The following is a 26,234-nucleotide window of genomic DNA, read 5'->3' as shown; positions in this document are numbered from 1 at the left end:
GTTCATGATAATGATGAGGAAAAAAATTTAAAATATTTTTATATACCCAAAGTACCCAAATATTCTTAATTTTCGTTATATAAATTATTTAATTTTGGTTTTTCGAAGCATAAAAAAAACTCACACACATTTAGTTGCTTCACTTGCATACATATTTTCTTAACTCTCACTTGGCGCTTAGTAAGCAATCTTCATACACACGTTCATACTTTGCTTTTACCTGAGCATTTGAGACCCTGATGATAGATGCCGTAGAGTAGCGAACCACAGTGGTCGCAAAAAGTTGGCCCACCAAATGTGAATGGTTCGAAATGATGTACTGTTTGTGGTGAATCCTGTGAGTTGTATGTCCGAATTATATTTTTTGTCAGTGCCAAATAATTTGTTTGTTGTTTAATTAAATTTATTTATATTTGTTTAATTGTTTTTTTTTGGAATTGTAGTTTTGAGTTTTAACAATGTCGTAAAAATAATTTTTTATTGTTTTATTTTTCATTTCCAAATAAGAAGAATCATTTTATATTATGGCATTTTAGAATGGTTAAAATGTTTAAAAAAATTGTAATTTTTTTGCAAATAAATTTAGCCATTTTAGTGAAAATTATTTTTAATTTTTAGTAAAATTTTTATTTCATGGTGCAGTATTTTTTTTGTAAAAGACATTATTAATTTGGAGTACCATGTTTTAGTTCAAGGAGTAGTATTTTTATATTATTTAAAGTTTTTTTTATTATTTAACATTTTTTAAAATTTGTCAATATTTGGATTTTTTTTAGTAGTTAATTTTTTTTTTTTTTAATACATAATTTTTAATTTGGAGCAATTTTTATTTTGTTCAAGGTTTAGTATTTTAGTATTTTTAAAATATTTTTATTTGTTTTTTGTTTTTAAGTTGACAATAATTTGAGTAACATTGTTTTTGTTTGCATTATTAAAACATTTTTTAAATTGTAAATTAGACAAAATTTGGAAAAATAAAATTAGTATTTTTTTTTTAATTCAAGGTGATATTTTAGAATTTTTTAAGTGTATTCAAATATTTTTTAAGTTATTAAATTGACAACAGTTGTAGAAGTGTAATTTGATTAATTTTTTCGATTTTCATAGTTTTTTTCAGTTACGGTGAATTTATTTGAAAGTTTTAAAGTTTTTTAATTTTTTTTTAATTCAAAAGTAAATACATTGCAACTCACAAGTTTTAAAGTAAATTAATGCATAGATAAAAAACATCCGAATTTGATTATTTTGAAAAAAAAAATAATTGAATGAATTGGTGCAATTTTTTAAAAAAGTTGATTTCACATTTTTATAATTTTTATATAAATTTTTCATGGAATTTTTTTCAAATTTAAAGTTTATAAAATTTTTTCGATAGATTTTATTTGTTGTTTTTGTTGTTTGGCAATTATTTTATTTATAAATTTTTTTTTTTTACAAAAATTAAGTTGAAATCCCGAATAACGAATTTAAAATTTTTTGTTTTTTTTGTAATGTTTTATAAATTTTTTATTATATAAAAATTTTTTATACAAAGTATGAATTTTAGGTATGTAAAAGTAATATTTTCAATCCAGTTTTGTATTTTTTTTAATTTTAAAGTTTTATCAAAGTTTTATTTATGTGCAACGTTTTCGTTACATAACCGAAAAAGATATTTCCAACCAATTACACGACCCAAACATTTGTGCAATCAATTCCATATCAGCGTTATTATAAAACATTGCCGATTTTTTGTTGTTTTTATGATGCAGATAGTTGGCGCATTGTTTGTAATTGAAAGGAGATGGTTTCGACAGTGATTGCATTTTTATGAGTGAACAACAATATTTTTTTTATAAATTTTATTTGCAGATAAATTTGCGATTTTCGAGTTGTGAATTTTACACATTTTTCGAATATGAAAGATTATAAAAAAGTGCAGTTTGATAGTTAAAAAAAAAGATTTGTATTTATTTATTTGTTGTTTTTATTTTATTGTCACAGTAGGTGTAAATATTTACCGCGTAGTTGCACAATTTGCAGTAAGCAATAAATTCGTTGATGTTTGTATATTCAATTTTCGTTTTGATGTTGATGGCGTTGATGACGTTGACGTTTACATTGCGTTTTATTGATTTTTATTATTTTTTTTATGTGATCGTTGGTGAGGGGGACGGTCGGTGATATTGCACGCATAAAACGACACAAGACACGTAAGATGTGTTGCAGTTGAATGTTTTGATGATGTTGAGTTGTTGTTGATGTTGTGAATTGAAATGAAAGAAAGCATACCAGAAAAGAAGAAAAAATTTATACTATAGTATGTGAATATGTATATGAAGTTAACACTTGCTGCTTAAATTATACATAAGTGCTTATACTAAAATGAAATAAGATTTTAGCTAGCTCTAGGCGTCAGATATTTTTTTAAATGCTTTGACCAATTTTATGGCGTTTGAGAATTGCAAATATGCATCATTTCGTGTAGGGTTGCGCTTGTGCTGTATCTGGTTAAGAAAGAGCGTGTTTTCTTGCATATTTTTAGGCGCTATCTGCAATAAGCTTAGGCGCATTTTGCACTGTCTATCCTATCGAACAATGACATTTTAAGCTAATTAAGACTTTTGGAATTCGAAAATAAACGTTGAAATTGAATATGAGAATTTAAGCAGTGCGCGTGTGAAGGTGGAAAACGTTCCACTGCCATTCTCTCAGGCACACAACACAATTAAAAGAAGAAAAGTATGCAAGTAACTGTGCTACCATTGCACAGTGGTTTAAATCTGGAATTTAATGTACAAAATAGTACACAGCCTTAATTTTTCAACCAATTTGATTCCATTCAATTCAAATCAAAGTAGGAATTGTGAAGAGAAAAAATAGGAATTTTTAAGAGAATTTCTTCTCCTGTTCCATTTATTAAATGTAACATAATAATAACTAGTTGAGAACAATTGTAGGGTTTCCCTAAAACGAAAAAAAGATTCACAAGAAAAATTTTAAATATTTTAAAAATAGTTTGCTCCACAAAAAAAAATTTTGAGTTTTTAAAATCAATGCGAGCTCTTAGGCACTTCACCTAGGTTTTTTCTAAAACCAAAAAAAAAATAAATAAATTTGGGGAAACATTTAATTTTTTGTGTGATATTTTTCTCGTTTTGGGGAACCCAAACAATTGTATTTCAACTAGTTTTTATGGCAAAACCTTTATTAACTTGCAAAGGAGAATCGGTTTTCTTTAAAATAGGTGCTTTTTCTGCACTTTGCTCAAACAAATTTAATATAATCAAATAAAAATTCAAAAATCAGTCTCAATTGGTCTCTTTCAAATTTTAAAGGTTTCATTTAAAAATAATTAATCAGATTTAGTGTAAAATAAAGGCTCCAGTGATTTATGAACACTCAATGCCGGTTTCGAACCACCGTGCATTGTTTGCTTGCAAGCTAAGGCACACATAGAGTTATCTTATGGAGTAAAATGTCGAAAATTCCGAGAATTAGAGTAAAAGTCAAACCAAAATTGGCGCCGGTAGGCACATATCGCACGGCATGCTACGTTATATTATCTTTGCAATCGTCAGGAGACGGTTAAAATACAGTAAATAAAGTAAAATGCCTATCGCCCTAGTTTTCCTAGAAAAGCGAAGTTGAATAAAGTAAGAAATTACAGCTACCACTTGACTCAACTTCCGCTTTCCGTTTGTCACTTCACACACTTTTGACATTGTTTGCCAGCCGTTTGCGACAGGAACAACTGCAAATAGTTTGTACGCGCCATAGCGTCACATAAACACATCGCAACGTACGCTGTGTGTGTGTGTNATGTTGTATGTGGGAGAGATAGAGTTGTACAAAGAATTATAGTGCTCAACATGACTATAAGACACCCACATATTAACAAGCTTTGACTTTTTTTCTTGTTATATATTTTTAATATTTTTTTATAAACTATAATTCATTCTATAAAAAAACCATATAAATCTATGTTTCAAACATTGTACATTGTAAAAAACTTACAAAACTTCAAAAAAATTTCGTTTTTTTCTTCAGAATTTTAAAAACATTTTTGTGTTTGCAGTTTTATAACCCATGCAATTCTAGTACCATAAAGTGGAAGTTGAAAAAAAATTGCCAAACATACTTCGTACGAAAGAAAATACTTTCTTAAAATTCTGTATAAATTTTTTTACCAACGTTGTAACTCGATTTATATGGTTTTGGTTTTAGAATGAACTACATTTTTAGAAAAAATATAATGAAAAATAAATGCAATAATGAAAAATAAATTCTAAACACTTGTCAAAATGTGGCTGTCGTATAGTTATGGTAAGCACAATATTTTAATTTTATATTTGTGCTCTGATGTACTGAAAGCTATGTTGTTTACATTTTATAAATTTTTTGCATTCAAGCATAAAATAAAATGTTTACTTGTTTTCAACATTTTACTGCTCCACCGCTGCGTCTGTGCGTAAGCAGTAAGCGCGCATAAAACTTTCACTATACGCGATTATTAAGAAATGCACTCAAAAAATTAAAAAGTACCTAACTACGTTTACAACAAAATAAACTAAAAGTATTTTATTTTCTATTTTTTTTTATACTTGCATCATGCACACCGAGGTATATGGGTTTTGTGTGCCTTTCTTACACAAAAAAAAAAAACAAAACAAAAAGGCAAAAGACAAAGTTTTGCATTTCTTATCTACTTTTGTGCTTTGCTTACAGCTGACGCGTTCACATGTGCTGCATTCATTTAACAATTGTCTGTGCATGTTCTCGTGTTAGCGTTAGTATTTTCTGTTGTTGCATTATGTGCTTGTTGCTTTTGTATGAGTGTAAGTTTACGTATGTATGTGTTTGTTATACGGAACTTGGCTGTCACATGCCATTTCTGCTTTCAATATCTGCAAATGATAAAATTATGAAATACTTTTTGCTTACTTTTTATTTTTCTATGGACAGTGTAGAGCTAACTTAGCTTCGGTTAGGTTGGGTTGAAGTGACTGCCAGTGACCTCACTAGCACTACCACTACACTACATCGTGGATCCCATTGTGATACGATATGGATCGTGAGAACCCTCCTACTCAAACCGTATTCCTACTTGAGGAGACCTTTCGACCGCTTCTCGTCCCATTTCAGCCACAACTAGGTTGAGAAGACCCAACCTCCTACCTTGTAGTCTAGTTTGGAACGATCCAGTGTAGAAGCGGAGTGATCCAGTTTCTTCAGCAGCCCGTTCCTAACCAAAATTCTCTGTCTGGTATCGAAATGCTATACCTGTTTGAAAAGTGTAGACTGGGCACTCAGTGATCAGTATAAGTCATGGTAAGCCGATATATATTTTTTTTTGAATTGCGGTGTAGCCATCCTGAGTGTCTCTCCAGACGGGTAATTCCCGAAGCCTGAAGACGGCGTAGCCCGGTAATTGTTTTTCAACCATATCTATTGGCAAAATAGCCCAGAACCTTTATTTTTCAATCGATTTAATAAATACATTTTTGAATTAAAGCTAATAAAATTTGGAATTTTTATTTGTTTACTTTAAAATTTTTCAGTGCAAAGTGCAAAGAAAGTAGCAATTTTGAAGTAAATCGATTCTTCTGTTCCTATTAATAAATGTTACATAATAAAAAAAAATTGGCGTACACCCAAACTGAAAACATTTCACAACTAAAAATTTTAAGTGTTATAATAAATTCCTCTAAAATTAAAAATTATTATTTTTTGGATATTTAGAAACATTCAAGTGGCTAAGAATTCGCGTTGATTTTTAATAATTTTTTCTTGGCGGTGCTGGGCATTTCTCCTATGTGCAAAAAAAAAAGAAATACAAAAAAAATAAAAATAATAATAAAAAAATAATAAAAGTAAATTCCAGTTTCTACCACTGTGCGCTGTGTATAGCCTTACAGCTATAGAGTGGTACCGTTGTTTTCGTTACGTGGAATACAAAATGGTGTTTACCGCATTGTCACCTCAGTTGGGTTGTGTGTGTGTGTGGTGTTTTATGCATTTTCATCTCAGTTGGGTTGTGTTAACTTCTAGTAATTAAAGAAAACTACTAAAGTGTCGAAACTGTATGGATGAATATTTTAGGTCAAATGGAGGAAGAGGATTTGAATTAAGAAATTATAAAAATTACAAAGTATTTTTGGTGCATGGTACTCATATTGACCATTTATGTACAAATTAAAAAAAAAATAAAACATTTGACGCAGAAATGCTTCCAGAAAAAATTTCTAAAATAGTTCAAATTAAATTTTTTGTTCATTCAAATGCCTCCCTCCAACTGACTTCTTCTGGATATCTTTAAAAAAAAAACTAACCGAAATTTTTGCTTAAGGGTCGATTCGTTTTAATATGGCCGTGCTTCTTTATTCATAAACATTACTATGCATTTTCTATTTGGAAGATTAGTATCGGAAGGTAAATATGTGTGAATGCTGGTGCTATGCGCGTGTAAGTGCAATTGTATATGTGGTTGTATCAGAATCAGAGATGAGAGCGTCCAAAATGCCTTAAATATATTGATACTATCCCTCATACATATGTATGAATGTACATATTTACATAAGTATATAGGGCTTATTATAACTGTACGACATCCAAATAGTGACAAGTTTTGACCGCTTATTTTTTTATTATTAAGTTTTAATGATTTTTTAATATAAAACTATAGTTCACTGTATATCAAAAACCCTATCGAGCCCTCAAAATTTTCTTTTTGATGCAGAAATATTCCTAGAGCATCTAGAAGCATTTCTGCATCAAAAATAAAATTTTGGAAAAAATGTCGCTTACGTAATTTTGGTGGTTAGGGCTCGATATAATCAAAAAAAGGAAAAAAATAAATAAAAAAATCAAGAAAGTTTCATCAAAATAAAATTCTAGCTTAATAAGGTGAAAGTTTGAAGTAGCTAGAAAAACCGTTGATTTGTGGCAATTTATTTTTTGTAAAAAACAAAATATTTTTTGTTAGCGAATGAACTTCATTAAAAAATATATTAGAATTAAATAATAAAAAATAAACAGCCAAAACTTGTCAATATGTGTGTGTCATATAGTTGTGATAGCCACTATATAAAAGCAAACTTAATCGTGACCGAAACGAAAGAGTAATTATGTTACCGTATGGCTTAAAAAATGATTGTAAAGAAACGCTTTTTAATGACTATGCAGAAATTATGATAACAAATATTTAATGTTAAGAAACAACTACTAACTAAGTACCATTTTCTCAAGTAGCTTTTAAAATGTATCTTCCCTTTGTCCAGAGCAAAGTTTGCGTAAATGGCAGATAAATTTTAAAACCTACTTGAGAATACGGCCCCAAATATTCTAAAAAAAGCTCTTAAAATATTTAAAAACTGAACAATAAATACAAATTTATTTATTTAATTTAATTTAAATTTTAATATTAACACTAAATAATTCTGCCATTTTCTTTATATTTTTTTCAGTAAAAACTTACGGAATCGATTCCTTTATCCTTGCCCGGACATATGAATGTGACATATTCATGACAGCGCTTGTGCACAACATACGAACAAACTGTAAAGTAGAAGAAACAGAAAAGAACGACACAGAAAGTTAGTGATGATACGAGTACTCAAAAAGTTGAAAATGTTTCTTTGCTTCCTATGCTGTCCGTTCTTTCGCCAATATTAAAATGCGAACAAAAGTTTTGCTACAGGCATTTAGAAAGTAAAGTCAGTTTGCTGCGACATGCCTTAAACTCGTTCGTGTCGCCATTGCATCTAAGTAAGTAAGTAAATCTATACGTACACAAGCATGTATAAAAGTAAATATATTTGTTTGAGCGTATTACTGAGCGATCACAATCTATAAGTCCATTATGGGATAAATGTATGTACATTAGGAATGTTAATACCGGAATCCCGATCTTCTTTAGGTCTCGAAATTCCCGGGATTCTTGACAAATAATTGCGGGATTTATAATTTGCACTGACGGCAATAATAAAAACGCCCAGGAACCGTAACAGTTACAACTTTTATTAAAAAAATCGCTCTTTAACAATTATTTTTTGACTTTTATTTAATTACTCCTTAAATAACAGTTATTTCTGACTTTTATATTATTGAGCCCAAAATAACAATTATTTTTGATATTTATCTAAATAATTGCAAATAACAGTTATTTTTAATTTTTAAGTTATATGTCTCAGATAACAGTTATCGAAGACTGTTATTTATAAAGGTCATAAATAATAATCAGTCACTGACCTTTATTTTTAAAATCATTTTTATAAAAGTCGTTTGTGTAAGTCGTAGTAAACTTTTGTTTCCCTACGCATTCTTAACTGCAAAATTTGTTGCTAACTTTTATACGAATGATGACTTTTATAAATAAAAGTTTTCAATAACTGTCTTTCATCCTGGAAATTTCGCAATATTTATTTAAAAAAAATTAGATGTTAAGGACGTATATAAACTCGATAACATCCATCAATTTCGTCCTTCTAACTTTATCAGCTTAAAAATTACTTATTCGTCCTTGTGAATTAAAAAAATTTTAATTTTCTTTAATTCTAAAGAAGGTTCCTCTTGCATTTGGTACCCATATTTTTATTCTAAATACATTACATTGAAATTTTTAAATCATTTTTGGAATTAATAATATCATTGAAATTACAAAGTCCTTTAAAATAAATCCTGACGTCAGAGAGAAAAAATAAAAACGCCACTTTAAATTAAAAAGTAGGTTTCGAACACATTCATTTATTATTTATTTTATGGTAGAAGAACTTCTCAAACAATATAGAAGGATCTCGAAAATCTCGGGATCGTAAAAAGCGAAAAACTTAACATCCCTAATGTACATACGGTATTGCATTAGATTTTCAATGATAGTTGGGTAAAAGTTTAAGTGATAGCTTTTCATGCCAGTAACAACTATGCACTTCGTTGTGTCTGTGTCTGTGTAGCTGTATGCGTTTGTTTTTTGCGTTCGTTTTCGCTTGCGTCAGTCGTTGAGTTAGAAAATTTTGTAATAAATGTTTTGAACTTACCTTGACATTGAAATCCTTGTTTGCCAAAGCCCCTGAAAGTTTGTGAAAGAAAAGAAATTGTTAGTGAAATTATGCTTTCATTTAAAATTGAATTTTTATTTTCTTTGGGATAACTAGAATATTTAGAACACAGTTTTTCTAGTACAAGTATGTATATTTAGAGTTATATATAGTGGTTATCGTAACTATATAATACTCACATAATGGCAAATCTTAGCTATTAATAACAAAAAATGTGAAAAAATCAAGAGTATTTTGTAGCCACCCCAAACTTGCACTTCATTCTTCTAGAATTAATCGGCTTTAAATTGCATACCCAAAAAATTTTGAATAAAAAGTGTGAATTTTTATGTAACTTTTTTTTAATTCAGCAGTGTTGTTTTCTTTAAAGAATGAATATGTATGTACTTATTAGAAAATAATTTAACTCAAATAATAAAAAGAAAACAAAAAACAGTCCAAACTTCTCAGTATCTGGTATCAGTAACAAACTATTTTGTATCCAAAATGTCCTCAGAGCTATATTTGCATTAGAAGTGCAGTCAAAAGTTCTCATTGAGAAAATGAGAAATATAAAAAAAATTTTATAAAATGTGCTACACACTTGTTTTCATACGAATCGAAGATGTCGAATCATTTCTTCATAATTTTTACAAAAAAAATAAAAAAATTCTTATCGTAAGAAAACAAGAATAGACAGCGATAAATACTTATGTATGTATGTACATACATACACAGTGGAGTGCTCTTATGGGTGTGCAGTTACAGTTGAACGACAATACTGAAGCCCGACCTCTGGCATGTCAGTTCGCGGACTCTGGATAACGTCGGCAGCCGTGGATCACGGCAGAAAGATAAGGGCCACTCCGACTTGCTCAGTTTAAGGGTTTACTGAAGTCAGCAACGTTTGCGCTCAATTGGTGCTGTGGCTAGCGTGCATCCGTCTTGGATGAAATGCGTTTCGGTTTTCATAAACCTTCCCACGAAAATTTCTAAATTTTAAACAAATTTTAGGTGTCGCTACAAGGGTTGGAAAAAAATTAAAACTTTTTTAAAAATCTCAAAAATTCGACAGAATTTTGATAAATTTTAAGATTTGTGAAATTTTCGCCGTACAAAAAAAATTTAAACCCTGGAAGCACCCCTAATTTGTGTTGATATTTTGATTTTGATGATTTTGATATTTCAAAGACCACCCTACTATTCATGCTTCAAAACACTGCGGAAGCGCCGTCTGGCATTACTTCACGAAAGCAAGGGAAGGTGCCTCTGTCTAATTGCTGACTATCCTTATCAAAACAAGTCTACCGAAATCCAGGATGTACCCTGATCAAAGTACCAGAAGATACCCTCCGAGTGGCCTTGACGTGACTTTCATCCGAAGAGCGAACGTCGAGTAGGATCAATAAACGAAGCTAAGATAAGCATGCGTGAAGCTGATAGCCGAGAAATTTCGATCTTGACTCAAAATTCTGCTTAAACAAGGCATTCTTCATTGGCTGGATTTAAATTACTAGAAAGCTTGCATTTCTCTCTGCAGAAAAGGTGGTTGGTTATTACCACACAGCCGGAACAACTGGTTTGTCGAATAGTGTCGTGGCGCAGTTAAAAGAGCGAAAATTGAGCGATACTTATACTCCGAGAGGAGGCGAGAGTAACAAAGTATTTCAAAGTGGAAGTCAAGTGTGGTAGAAAGGCATGTGAATATCTGCTAGCAGACGCCCAGCGTACAATTGAGGTATTCGGGGAATATGAGTAGATACAGGGGTGTCGCGTTTGATAAAGAAGAACCCAAACCGATGCATAGGTACGACGCTGATCTAACTCCTCTTGACCAAGTCGGCTCTAGAGCAACTCAACTGAAACCATTTTATGCTCAAATTCGTAAAATGTGGCTGTTGTTGTTATCACGCAATCCCTGAATGCCTATAGTTGCTTGAAATAGTTACGGTATCGAGCTTACGAGAGATAATGGACATTAATAAAATTTATTAAATACACACACAACCAACCAAGACTAAGTGCACCAATTTATCTGACTCGCCTCATAATAAGCCAGCCGCTATGTGCCATTTGGCTAATTAATATAAATTTTCGCAGATGTATAGCCAAAAACTTTAACTTTTAACATCCTCACACAGGCCATGCTAAGCAAGCGCCAACAAACCAAGGTCAGAAGACCGTTGAAAAACATTTACAACGGCAAACTTTTTACATAGCAATACTTTAAGACAAATGTCGAAAAATTATTCCACAAAATGTAGTTACAAAGTTACAATTTAACGGTCATTGGCACTAAAAATGTTGTATGTACATTAATTAACTTTATGACTGGCCAAGCATACAAATTAGTTGCACAGCAACAAAGTGTACGCATAAAATGTTTGTGCTGTTCAATGAGGCGCGAAGCGTAAAAAAGAGATAAATTGTTAGTTGTTAGTTAGTTGTGCTTGTTGGTAAATAGTCAGGCTGTGCTTTTGGCACCGGTGGTAGGTCAAGTTCATGAAGGCAAATTGACGCCAACTCGATAGTGACCTTGTGCCACGAACTCCCGTAGGTAATGGGTTGTTCGCAAATGAAATATAGGGAAGTTTATTTGGGGAAAACAGGAAATACTAAATTTGTACATATACATATGTATTAACTTTTGTTGGGATATGCAAGTGAAGGACATTTATTTTTAATTTTTTTTTTTTAACTCTGAACTGGAATGTCTTAAATTAAATGTATTTTTTTCATAAATTTTGTATCTCTTATTAAATTTGTTTTTAATTTAAACATTATTTTATACCAGCAAATGCACGGCCTGCTTCACGATGCCTAGAAAGCAAACAATGTTTTTTGCGCTGATGATCTTATTTCGAATACTGAGAGCTCTCTGCAAGGCCTGGTTCAGGTGTTAGCTAATTTAACTGTGTGATCAATTGAAAAAACTTTTCAAGCCGGCTATTGATACTAGTATATCTACCGTACCCTTTCTGGGGAGGATGTGGTTGGTCGTACCTTCACTTGCTAGTTCGTCACTTTTGTAATTCCTTTTAATACCCAGGTGCCTAGGGCACCTACATACATATATGAAATAAATCCTATAATACTGGAGTATATCTTGTTCAATATTCTGTAAAGGACTTTTTATTGCATAAATGTGTGTATAAAGCTTTAAGCGTAGAGAAAATAAAGACTCGGTTGTTCCCTTTATGATTATGAGCTGAATCGAATCATATATCGACGGCTGAGCAGATCGATCCATCTCGGAAGCTCAGAAAATGTCTCAAGAACTCTCTACTCAAGAATTTGGTTGAAGAACACCCTATCTCAGAATTTGATCAAAAAAAGCTCTATCTCGGAGTTTGATTGAGGAACGCCCTATCGCAGATACCGCTTCAAAAACACCCTATATAAACTAAAAATATGTTGAAAATATTTGGAGATAGGGCGTTTTTGCAACAAATTCTGAGATAGGGCGTTCTTTAAACAAATTCTGAGATAGGGCATTCTTGAAAAATTTTCTGAGAAAGGACGTTCCGAATCGGCTGCCGTGTAAGGTCGCTCGGCCACTCAGCCGTCGATAAACAGCTATTAGAAATAACTCAACTCCAGCGTCATCTACCTGATAAAACTTGTGTAAAATTATTTCTCCTTCCAATGCCGTTATTTGTATGTTTCGAATATGTATAAGTTAGATCGAACCATAAACACGCTTTAAAGAAATAACTTGACTCAAGCGTAACCTAGCGAGGCATTCTTTGGCAAACGCATTTCTTTTCTCATTGGCAAAATATATTTTGAATATGAACCAAATCGGACTATAAACATGTACTTTAGTAATGGATCGACTCCAGCAGCACCTGGCGGCAGATTTTTACACAAATTAATTTCTCTTGAAGTTATAAAAAATACATATTTCAAATGTGAACCAAATGCAATCATAAATACGAATTTTAGTAATAACTCGTCTCCAGCGCCACCTTCTCTTTATAACGACAAAGTCAACAAAACCAAAATGAGTTAAATTGGCCAGGCCATTGCAACGTTATATGTCTACATACATGTTGCGAATTATTATTTTTTATTTAAAAAATTAATGTAGATTTTCAACACGATAATTGAAAGTTTACTGCCGACTCTGAATTAATTTTTAACTATGAAAACGGCCCTTAAACTCTTATCTAACACCTGCATTTTATATTGTACCCTCTCTGTATTTCCGCTCTTTCTCCGTTCAATTTTAAATGCTGTCAGACGCACGTGTATCTGAATTGTCTGCGGAAGCAGCAACGATGTCATAAACATGTATGTAAGTTTGTATCTAAGTAGGTTTTTTTACTTATTCATACTAGCACCTATGTGTATTTATGTTTGCGCGCAGCCGTAAGTGCTCTTATTTTACCATAGAACATATACTCATATTGTTTGGGTTTCATAACTAAGTATATTTGTATTATGTGTGTATTTATATATGCATATGCATGTGAGTATACTGCCCAGTCAACTGAGGTGCCATTAGCACTGGGTATGTATTTTAAAAAAGAAACGTGCACTTTTTATTGTTTCCCTCGCCAGCGGCTTAGTTTCTAAATGGGCACGCTATTAAGGATAATCGTTTGAAGAGAGAAGCCATGGAATGACATTTTTATTCTTTGTCTCCACATCTCTTCACATATCTTACGCACTGTGCTCTGCATTTTATTTACTTTTATTCGTCTACTTGACAGTCTGGCAGTTAACTAAGATCATCCTCTGTCTAGGCTGAAATTCTGTAACTCACTTTCAGTTCAAAACATACAGACGTGAATTATGCACATAAAATTTAAGTTCCTTTTTGGTTGTTGGTTCTGCCGACAAGGTAGGCTGATTTGGTTTCAAACTAAATTTCGCTAGGGATGACAGCGATTCGTTCCAACATACATACATACATCAGAAACTATTACTTTTATACTCTGGCCGACAATGTGTTTGTCTGAACTATACAACTCACACAGCCACGGCAGTTTAAAAAAAAAACCTCTTTTCAGAATAAGCGCCAGAAATGGCAGTTACCTAAAGGAGAAGACGTATTTGCCTAATTGGTTGATGTCCTCGGGACAGTATGGCATCAAGGCTGTGAAAGTATTGATATGAACCAAGAAAGGTACGAGGATCATATGATCCTATGTACGATACTACAGTTAGCATGTAAATAAATCAATATTTGGTATCGGATTTATTGGGAGAGAAGCACCGTCCTCAGACAAAGATCGAGCTTTTCGCCTTAATTTGCCCCTAACCAAGGAAGAAATGAAATGTTCAACGCTTCCTATTATCCTTCTTCTTTTTATTTGGCACAACAACCGTTTGACGGTTTGGACCGAGACCAAAAAGCTTCGCCGGTTGACGCTCTTCTTTGCCCCCAAAGTCTTGCCATTTTTGTTAAACATTGTCAATGTTTATGAGCCATTTAAAGGACGAGCGTGATGAGAGATTTATTGAGCGTGATTATTGTTCGTCGGCAGAAAGCTCTGCTTTTCAATTCTTTACCGAGGCCAAAAAACCCTGATGGTAAGAGATATTCTTCGCATTATCAATAGGCTGAGATTATTGCCGGTGTTCTTAGTTCAAAGTTATAACTGCCAATAGTGTCATGTGTCCCAATACGCGAAGACTTTTTATGTGTTGCCACCGATGTTGTTTGTCTCACCGGTAGGCCAACTGTTTGGCTTCTTTTGTTAAAGCTCAAAAATGCTGCGCCAGCATTCCTAGGTTTCAGGCCAACGATATCAATGTCAGAACCAGGTTGAAAAGTCGCACGAGAGTGAATCGATTGTATAAAACCTCGTTTGGTCTCGAAACAGCGTGGAGCGGTCCTTTCCAATTTGAACGGAGCCGAAAGTCAGCAATACCAATAGGCAGCTGGAAACGGTGATTCTTGGCTCCTACGTTTGCTCTTTGCAATCGCTCTGTTACACTTGTATACATATGTGATGCAATGAGACCTAAATTTCCGCTCGCTACGTTCCGCTGACGAATAAATCTGTAGTTGGATTTTGGCAATCCTTAAATTGAAATAATACGACAAAAAATGCCTTCCGCAGAGAAAAAATTCCATTATTCGAGGTTACGTGGCGATGGGATGTCATGCGACATTGTATGGGATGAGTATTGGGAGCTAAAGAAAGAAAAGGATAAGGGGTACAAAAATAAGAATGAGCAGAGCTTCAGTTGCTGGTCGACGAGTAAAACGCTCAAAATTATTGCAGAAAGAAGAGCCACTTATAAGTAGAAGGTAATTTGTGTGGCTACAGATTAGCAATCGTTGGCAGTCGGCGAGCTCGCGTCTTGGCAGCCGCGCCATTGTTGACGTGTAAAAATGTATTATAGTTTTAGAAATATATAAATAATACCCTGCTTGAAATACGACGGCGAATCACTCCTGCCAACAAGTGCTATTTTGAGCCCAGTAGGCACTTGATCTATAAGGTCCTCCCCCGACTAAAAGAAACTGCGCTTTCCCGTTCTGTTGGATGTCCAAGAAACCTATACGATGACAAGAATCGACGATGCGAGCCTGCGATGGAAAGATTCAGCCTAAGAAGATGATTTTAATGAGCTTTTTGGCGACATTAGTATATTTAGTGCAGCGAAAAGAAAGGGAAAGTATTCAACGCCTTAACTATTGGCGGTGACGCAGGAAGATAATGCTTTGGAAATACCCAACAAAAGAAGACTTACATATACTTGGTATTTACAAGTTAACGCCAGCTAGCAGGAAGAAGAGATGACTGGTGCACTATATTGAACTCGATCCAAATCGCTTAAGATATCAAAAAAGGAGATACAGATTCGCAATGGTTCAGTTCGTTTACTTTATATTACTCAGAAGTTCCTGAAGATCAGCATTTTATGTCTTGTTTAAGAGTTTTGAATATAAATCTGCTGTGAAAGCACAAAAAAAACTTTGCATAAAAATGATCTGCTGATTTTGGCCACACTTTCTCAACCTTTCGCCAAATGCTTTAACTCTTACCTCAGGACAGTTATTCCTAGAGGAATTAGAGCGTCTGCAAATATATGTGGTATTGTTAAAATCTTACTGGAATTGTGCGAAATGTTTAAATCCAAGTTCCACTGTTATTAGGATTTTTTTTTTACACTAACTTTATCTATACTTAGCTGAGAGAGAATGAAATGCAAATAAATACCAACGTATATATGTAATAAAATATATATACCTTTTCATTCATTTACTTCTTGACTCAATTATGCTAGAAAGCATTAATATAACGCACGCTTTAATTAAAAATGTTTACAATATTTACAATTAAACACAACAGCAAATATCTACTGTTTCTCTTCGGGGAAAAAGTGATTTCCGAAGTCTATAAAAAGTTCAAATACATACTAAAAAATGTAGCGGAAACTTACGCTTTGCACTACTTTGCAAAAAATAAATCACAAAAACATTGCATACTCTCGGGCATTACAATCCGTTATGCCTTTCATTTCATAATACTATTATCGAGATTGTGCGCCACTGCCGCGTTTAGTGGCAGGCATATAAGTGTACAATATGCAACGCGGTGCATCATTGTGTGTTTTCCTGTTGCAGGGAATCGATAAAAATAATAGCACATTTACAGGCGAATAACCAGGGGCGAGCAGCAAATCGGTGCATATATGTATACATGTGTACATACCTACATACATACATAGCACATAGGTACGAGTGTGCATTTAAACATAAAAAAAAAATATGTGCATGAAACTGAAAAATTCCTTTAACAGCAGCTATAAATGCGCGCGTGGGTTTGTGGGATTCGTAAGTGCTTATGCGCCACAAAGTATGCAACATTTACGGGCATTGTTATAGTTGGCAACTCAGCGCTGCTTAAATAAATTGTATGTACATACGTACACATTCATAGAAGTGTGCTGTAGAGCTTGAAACAACTACATACATATGTATGTATGTAGCTATTGGCCAACGGTCCAACCTGAGACTGCCCTTGGCAGCAAGTACTTATCAGCAGCAGCAACAGTGCACGCATATTTGCGCGTTATGACCTTCTTTGCTTTTAGACGCCCGCTTGGTATTGCCAACTTTTGCTTTCGCTTCATCGCTTTACTACTCCCAATCTTAAGACATTTTTTATGACCCTTACTAACCTTTGCTAGACTGCTTGCGTTCATGCCTACGTGGCAACAGAGGGGATTAATAAATTGAAATTGCACAAAAGCGCAAAACCATATTTTCTTTTTAATATCAGCTACATAAATACATTGTGGTGAAGTAATAATGACGGGAGATTATGAATGAATGGAAAAGTGAGTCAATGGTCAGTTAATATGGCCGGGGGGTTTCTTAATAGAGATAAATCACCTAAGTGTGTTTAATCAATAATACGTCGAATTAAATCTGCTTTTGACTGAGCAGCAAACATTGAGCTGTTGTAGACAGCAACTAGCAGCAGTTGGGGACCCAATGTTTATAGACGCGGTGGTGTAATTTGTTATGAATCTACTTTAGAATGACTTTTGAGCTTTAAATGAGAGCTTTCCGCCTGCCACACATACAAAGTAATGTCTTCGGGAACAAGGATCGGAAACCCGGCCTTACCGACCTTGATCAACAGCCTGTCCGCAGCGCGGAGCGGAAACTAGGTCTTTCCGCCCGCCGCACACAAAAGTAGACTGAAGACTAGGCCTCGCCAGCTACCAAACCTGCTATTTTATGCTGTTATTATTATTATTATTATTATTATTATAAATTACTATGTATCTAAATGTTCTATTCCCATTTGTCTGTAAGAAAACATTTTTCTGTAGACCAAATAAATAAATAAATATTAGGAGATCGATTTATTTTTTCACGATTTCCGCCTGCATTGATTATTTTTATAACGATTTGAATCGGTTAAATATCGACTTTTTTTATTTCGATCTGGCATCTCTACCAGGCAATTGCATTCCTTGACGCAAGCACAGAAAACTACATTTTTCAAAATTTCATTGCTTAGTGCTTCGGGTCTAAAAAGGCAAAAAAATTAAATCCCTTATATTCATAGATCAAAGTGATTTGTATATCCAAAAGTAATATTTTCTTGAAATTTTCATCTCAAAAGCTTTAAAATACCGTTAAATTTATTTCGCTAGCTTGTCTTTCACAGTGTGTGGCACCTATTGGCTGTTTTAAAACTCTTCGCCACGTCTTCCTTGGAATCTTGTTGGTATATTCCTCTTCCAGTTTAACGTCTTTTTCGATAAAAAGGAACTGACGCTTTTCGACAAAACTTACCGTTTGCAGGATGATGACCTCTCTAAAGCATTAGCACAGTATTTTTCACTTCCTTTTTAGCGTTGACTTTATCACTTTGTTTTTTAAAAACTTCTTCCGCTGCAAATATGCTCTCATCTGCAAAGATAGTATTTTTGTACGTGCTACTGAAAAAGCATAACATTGATATAGAAGACATATCTGGCTCTCTGACGGTGCATTTATGCTGCCTTAAAGAATCAACAAACATTCTGCATATATAGGGTTATTCTTACTCGCGCTGTTTCCGCACTTGAGCATTACAATCAACACGATGCGATTTTCTTTCTCTTCTGTCAGGTGAAATTTCAAACCAAGGTGGAAAGGAAGTTGTCGTGGAGCCCAAACATTGGGGAAAGGGCAAATAAACTATCAGGAGCCTTTTACTTCTGTAGGGGAGTTATTAAAAACAAATGGGGTATTTCGACCGTAGTCAAGTCTATTATGTTTACCGCCGCCCAAGTCTGGTGGAACGCACTTGGAAAGGCTATACTAGCTAAGTAGCTGGTGCATGTACAATGGGCTGCTTTAATTGGTATTAGTGGGGACCACCCTCACATTGGCACTTAACGTAATGCTGAACTGCAAAATTGCTGCAGCTCGAACAGCTATTAGACTCAGAGAAACCGATTGGTTGACCGATATAAGGACTGGACACTCTGGAGTGTGAAGGGCCTCCGAAATGGCTGCTAGAAGCTTAGTGTCTACCCACTTTTCCTCGAGGGAGGATTGGGTCGGGCGGAACTTCTGGACAGGGGGGAGTAGTGATGGATAAATGTGTTACTTCGTTAATATATTTTATTTGTTGCATATGCTTGACAATGGCTTGGGTATGATTTTTTTCTTGTAATTTTTGGTTTTTCTCCTTCTCATCTTTGACCAATTTAAACAGCATTGAAGATTTTTACAATTGCTTTCGAAGTTTTCGGCTGCAAATTCTTTATATCATGCTTGTAAGAATGCTTAATACTTCATACAAACCTCTCTTCGTTTTAAATGGTAGAGTACATTGGTACAGATTGAAATTCCAAGGCCAAATCCAAACAAATATGTATGTTATGTATGTTGTTTCTTTGATTAACAAAATCTAATTTGGGATACAAAAAATGGCAGCCCTTCAACTGCATCTTCATGTATAAATCTATGCCAAGTAGTTTTGGAAAAAAAGTTCAAATAATTTGAACGAATGCAGTTAAGAGCCTTTTCGATGCTCCGTTGTGATTTTGCCATTTTTTAGGCTATACAACGTCTTTCTAATAGTGCTTCCGTCAAATTTCGAACAAAAGTCTCCGAAGAAAATAAATATGTACATACATATATTTCGTGCTTGCCTTGTTGTACAATTATGGTTAGCTTGGTTCCCTAAAATTTGATTTGGCTTTATATTCATCCTACATCTAACTTAAAATGTTTAGCAAATGACGATTTTTAATTTTTCGTTTCAAACACGTTCTTTGCAAATATTTCGCGCGTAAATTAGCGACAAATGTGAAAACCGTGCAAAATGAGCTGAAAGTAAGGAACAATTTAGGAAACAAAAAATTTTAGAATAATATCTCACAGTACACAAAAAAGAAAACTCTAGCAGTACCTACCTGTTTTGGCAAATTCTTAACAAATGAAAATAACATGTAAATAAAAAAATAATAATTCAACACAAAAGACATCAACGCCAAATGACAACTTGAGTAATTACCGTTAACAAGTAAATGTGCATATTTTTTGCGGCAAATGCGCTAAACGTGACAAGCGCAACGAACACGTATAAACGAGCTTTACGCCTACGCACATACTATACATACAAATGCATATTTGTACATACATACGTATGCTAAGAGAGCATATGTACATAAGTATTAACATAATCACTGAAAAGTACTATGGTGCGAATGCATGTAGAGATTTCGTTGAGCGTTTAACGTGAACGTGTGCGAAATTTTCTAAACTCGTTACAACATGTAGAAGTTGTTAAAAAGCCATATTTTTGGTAAAAAGTAAATGTGTAAAAAACCTTACGTACACCTGTCGTAAACGTATGTAAATATTAAAAGTGACGTGATACACTTTCCCAGTGCTGTAGCCTAGTTTTAGGTGCATAAAGTTACATACAATCCTCGAAGTTTTGTGTTAGAAAAATGCATGCTTTTAGTTTATTTATTTAGGTCCATCAAGTTTTCAAGCTGCCAAAGATATAAGTAGGTTGATGCAGATCTTCCCAGCAATTTGTATGTACTAAATAATTTATGTGTTTGCATATAATTAAGTGCCTTTGCATTTCTTGCAATTAACATTTGCTTAGCTGCGCAGTATATTATTAGGCTGCTGTTGAATGTAAGTGGATTACAAAGGACGTGGGAATGCATTCAGGTTGGCTTTGACTGCGTATATGTACAGTGGCGGTCAAAAATGGTTAAATGGTGTTTCGTTTTTAATATTTTGATTTTTAATAAGTTTTTTTTTGTTGACAGCGTTTTGCACTTTTTTCCATATAAATATGAATTTCTTATAGAAGAATGTGCGCGAGACCGTTTGCAAAAAAAAAATAAAAAAAAGTCAACGCCAGGTTTCCTAAATTTCGCTATTTATATGAGAAAAAAACCGTAAAAGCCGTCAGCACAAACAAAAAAATTATTAAAAATCAATGCGATTCTTTAGCCGCTCAAAACTTGCACTTATTTTAATAGAACTTTTTAAGCTGGTTAACTGCATACCCGAAAAATTTCTCAAAATTCTGATCGAAAGCTCGAAATTTAGATAAAAATTTGTTGAATTTTTCTAAGTTCTATATAAAGTTTGAAAGTGTGATTTATATAGTTTTTGTTAAAGCATGAGACATATTTTTATAAAAAAATATCCAAAAGATTTAGCTTGCAAAATATTGTAAATGTTAAAAATGAAACACCATTCATGCATTTTTAACTGCCACTATATTTATAAGTATGTACTCGTATATGTTTGTACTAGGGATGTTAATTCTTCGCTTTCCGGGATTTTCGGATTTTGTTATCGCAATCCAGGGATCCCGGGATTACTCCCGGAATTTCGATATTCATTACTTTTCAGCAACTTAAATCTATCCTGCCATAAAATAAGTAATAAATAAGTGGGTTTGAAACCTACTTTTTATTTAAAGTGGCGTTTTTATTTTTTCTCTCTGACGTTAGGATTTATTTTAAAAGACCTTGTAATTTCAAGGAAATGATTAATTCCAAAAATTATTTAAAAAAGTCAATGCAATGTAAAATAAAAATATGGGTACCAAATGAAAGACGAATGATAAAATTTTAAAAGGACATTTTCAATACTTACCAGTCCTTATGCACCAAAAAATTGAATCTGATTAAATTCTACAGAAGTTCACTGAAGGTTTTAAATAATTTTTAAATTACTGCCGTCAGAGCGAAAAACTAAAAACGCAATTTTACTATATTTGGTCCATGGTTTCGCGAATATATTGATTTTTGTGTGTAAAATTTATTATCGCACGGTATTATATGTATAATGAGCTAGACATTTATAAAAAAATATTAATTATTGAATAAAAAAAGAAATATAGCCAATACTGGTCAAGAAAAGGAGTTTCTATTATTGCCATCAATGCAAATTATGAATCCCGAAAATCCCGGAATTATTTGCCAAAAATATTTTGGCACCTAAAAAAGGCCGGGATCCCGGGATTAACATCCTTAGTTTGTACACCAGAACCTGGAGTAAAAACTTTTTAGACGATTTTAACTAAGGATATGAAATATTCTTGGCCGGTTCCGTATAAGTATACATATGTTTATTAATGTACATGTGTGTAAACTAAATACATGCCTCCGGATACAGGGGCGTATACGCAACTAAATTTCCGTATCGTAGGCTTGCTGTGTTAACGCTTAATTAATTATAAACGCTTATTTACCGGCTTGCTTGTCTGCAAAATTATGTGTTTGTATTTGTGTGGTGCTCCTAAGTAAATGCTTAAGTGTTTAGTAAGGCTTAATTTGTAAAGACTAATAATTAAATACTTAAGTATTTTGAAATTGTGTAGCAGCAGGAATGGTGTGTAATTTACGATGGTATTAAAGACTTTTTGCTAATGCATAAGAAAATCAGGGAACTAAAAGGAGTCATATAGCTACTCATGAATATTATATTTTTTATAGACTTAAATATTTGAGAAAATTACAAAATTTTGCAAGTACCTAAATATTTATGAAAAATTAAATGACAGCCACCTGTGGTATAGTACAATAAAATATGTGTTAAAAAGTGCTTTAAATCTTAAATTTATCTATTTCGGAGTTCCAATGTCAGTTATGTTGCAAAATTATTTAAAAAAGTTTTCATAAAAGCTTTCCTGTCGAGTTAGCAATATTAACATCATTATTATTCATAAATACCTACATCCATCGATAGCCCACTTGATAACCACTGAAAATAAAAGAAATTAAAAATAATTTCGTGAGAAAAATTTTGAAATTTAATCCAAAAATGTTCCAAACTACAGGCCATAGTTATACCTCAAGCTGCTACAGATGGTCGTTGATTATGCTCGTACATAAATATTTAATATTTAGATGAAATAACTGATACTTTTGGAAAGCTGAGTAAGGCGAAAATGAGTGATTAAGGCTATACTGTGTATGGGGGCCGAAGCTGAATCTTGTTTTGCTTTATAACTCCATTCGATATGAATTTGCTTTTAGGCCTCTGGGAGATCTTGCTCTTACTCTTCACAAAAATCCTTCTTACCCTGAATCCGTAAAAATGTTTAGGAGAGTTTTCGATGGCAGGAAGTGAATGAGCTCAAACTGTGGCCATATTAAGCCCATAACATATCTAAAATGAGTACGTATATGGTCGGAGTACTCAAGTAAATGTATTACAGCCACAATTATGTAGCCAGAGTAGGACATAAGAAAATCGCGAGCCATGGGATTACTAACCGGACACATACTTTAAGGGCAGCACACAGAGTGGTTAGGTGTGCCCCACAATGACTTCAGCAGGTACTGCCTTGACGATGAAGAACCTGAAACTGTCAGATATTTACTCGCTGTGGTATCACAAAATGCCCTTTTGCGGGCCTAAGTGTGCTGGCAAATTGACCAGCCGACTGCCGACAACATGGCAATCTATGAGTATATGTAATGCTCTCCCCAAGGCAGAGCTGCAATGCCGACAAAGATCAATTGATCATATCTCCAGCTTATTCATATGCGCTCTTAGTCTACAGTATCCTGTCTGATAGTAGCCGCCATCTATTCGCCAACAGTTAGCAACTAACTCAATGAGGTACAACCCAACTCGCTGTCGTCAACCCTTTTAGCTAACTTTGTTGTTGCTTTCATATGCTTTCATATGCAAAATTTTTCGTTAACCGAGCGGATATCAAACATTGCCAGCAGAAAAGTGGCAAATCTATGACGGCTAGTATTCAAAGTTTCCATTTAGGAGGCTTATTAGAGGTTCGAATCTCTTCATGTTACACCCATCCTGTTAAAGCATTGTTTGGCGCAGCCCTATTGAGACAAATTGCGGGATCTCCATAAAGACAGTGAGTCACAGCTGATTTAATATAATAAGGGTTCCTTGAGTGTTGACTGGCTAACATTTAGGGTTAGAATATTTTCATTATGGTAGCACCTACGTAAATTTAGCTATGCACATTCGTAGACAGATCGCATAAACTTCCACCTGAAATATGCTCAGATATATAGCCACATGAAAGGCATCTTGGCTCTGTGTCCCGAGTATCCCTGTCTGCATCCCTTCTGGAGTTTTCGAAACGCCTATGGGCCAGCCTTAGAGAGTCTCTCGTCAGCTGCTCCAGGTTTCTTTGTTGCATAATTATTATTAGAATTATAATTCTATATACTTAAAGCTCTTTCTAAACCATGATTTTTCCGATGTCATCTCTTGAAACGAGTGCTAGTTGTCGTGAAAATGCCTGTTTCTACATATCCCTGGAAGATATCGTCTTTTCTATTTCGAATCTCTTTGGCAGAGCTTGAAAAGTTCATCTGGCTTTCTGCGTAACGGTTAGATGAAGAGCTGTCAGCTCCAGAATTGCTTCCAACGCTGACTCATTGAAACTGATGTTCGATACTGTATACCGAAACTACACTTTTCATAAATGAAACATTCACATGCTACATTGACCACTGACCACTAAGACAAGCAGATAATGTTTTCTGTCAACAAAAAAAAAAAACTTGGTTTGATAGGATTTTTGCATACTCCATAAAGTGCATGATTGAAGGCCTCAGATAAGCCAGTTTAAAACGAACTATTATAGATTACAAAAGAAGCTCCTCGAATAAAAGCACACTATTAGTATGTTCTACAAAATGGTATTTGTAGATTGAATTAGATTCACACATTCATTGCTATGTTACATTTATGCAAGTATGTGCCCAGGGATAGAACTACGGCAAGCCTAAATCGGAGTAAATGAAGTGCAAAAGCGTAGCAGAAAATAAAATTCCGTAGTAGATATTTTTTATGTATATTTGCTCGTCATAATTTGCCTTTTTTAGTTAAAAAAATTAAATAATGCACAACAATAGCCTTTGATCGTGGCCTGCAACTATACTATTTAGCATCTGCAAAGGAATAGCAACGTAAAAATGTTCCATATTTCTTATATATGATTCTAAGATTTTCTTTTTGTGGTGAATGTTAGTTCAATTTTTTTTAAATCGGACTGCTGAAGGGGTTAAAAAAAATTTTTCGTCGGAGGGAGTTCTTGAACAAATGAAGCACCAATAAAAATCAAAAAGATAATATCTCAAAAAATGAACATTTGAATACTATTTCATGTCCGTATATATTTTTTTTTTAATTTCAAAAGTTAAAAAATTACATACGTACAGTGTAATTGAAGCCAGTCACTCTTTGACCTCTTCTATTAAAAAAAGTGTAGTATATTTTAGCGAAAAATTTATTTAAAAGCCACATACATTTTAAAACTACTTTAAAAAAACGGCCCTAAGACAATTTTTTGACTTCAGACACTGCAATAAGTGTTCGTTATTATTTGGAAAAGAAAACCGAAGTAAATCGTGAGTAAAGCGGAGTAGCGTAGTAAATTTCTAATTTTCATCAAAAATCTTAGCAAATCCACTACTATCGTAGTGCAGTTCTAACACTATATGTGCCAGCTTATCTGCTTGTCAAGCCAAGTGAGCAAATTCATAACTAGATTTGACGCTTTCTGGTGACATACCATTCAACGGCAATAAAACCAGCGGCAGTACGCGCTAACAAAGCAACCAAACAGCCGAAGATAAAGCCTTAAAAGGAAGCAATAAATGATAAACGAGCACATAACTGCTTTGGCAAGTAAACGCAACCGCAAGTGCCAAGGCATATATATATGTATGCATGTAAATTTATGTATGTAGTAGGTATGCGTGTTAGCTACATTGTCACCATACATATTGTCAGTGAAACCATATGTCAACGCTTAAGCGCGTTCAAAAGCTCATCGATAATTGCGTTATTAATTTTTACAAACATACAGTTGTTATATTCTTTATCGAAAAAAGGAGAAAGCTATTTTATATTTCATCGTGGTATACGAAAATCTGGATAAAAATTTACAAAATTTTGAATTCACAAAAAAGTAACTTTTTCAATATTTTTCGGTTAATAAACTATTTGTTGTTAGGTACGCAGGCATGAAAAAACTCGTAAATTTTAAAGGTTTGGTTTTTCCATACTCAAATCAAAACTATTTAGATAAAAAAAAAAAAAAAATTCAACAGTTTATAATTCATAAAAAAAAATATTAAATAAAATTAAATTTTTTAATGCAACAAATTATTTATTTAAATCTATCTCACACTGTATTGCAAAGCCGAGGTAATTACGCACATTTTGATTACTTAACCGATTTTAGTTTATTAACTGCGAAAAATTGAAAAAATATACTTCTTTGT

General features: G+C 33.4%; 1 protein-coding gene across 1 annotated transcript in view; it reads right to left on the bottom strand.

Moving 5' to 3' along the window:
* Positions 1-26,234, bottom strand: part of Pkc53E (Protein C kinase 53E) — a gene marked incomplete at its 3' end in the record, with an annotated part of 91,647 nt that overhangs the window by 47,487 nt on the left and 17,926 nt on the right. The window contains exons 2-4 of the mRNA XM_017614993.1: positions 9,015-9,046; positions 7,457-7,536; positions 221-335 (exon numbers count right to left, since the gene is read on the bottom strand). Of these exons, the coding sequence (XP_017470482.1) occupies positions 221-335; positions 7,457-7,536; positions 9,015-9,046 (227 nt within the window). The remainder of the gene's footprint in view (positions 1-220; positions 336-7,456; positions 7,537-9,014; positions 9,047-26,234) is intronic.

The sequence above is a fragment of the Rhagoletis zephyria genome, unplaced genomic scaffold (assembly GCF_001687245.7).
Source record: "Rhagoletis zephyria isolate East Lansing unplaced genomic scaffold, Rhagoletis_zephyria_1.1 Rzeph_scaffold_00945, whole genome shotgun sequence".
NCBI classification, from domain to species: Eukaryota; Metazoa; Arthropoda; class Insecta; order Diptera; family Tephritidae; genus Rhagoletis; species Rhagoletis zephyria.
Note: the sequence above shows the minus strand (reverse complement) of the source record. Positions and strands in the feature narration are given on the sequence as shown.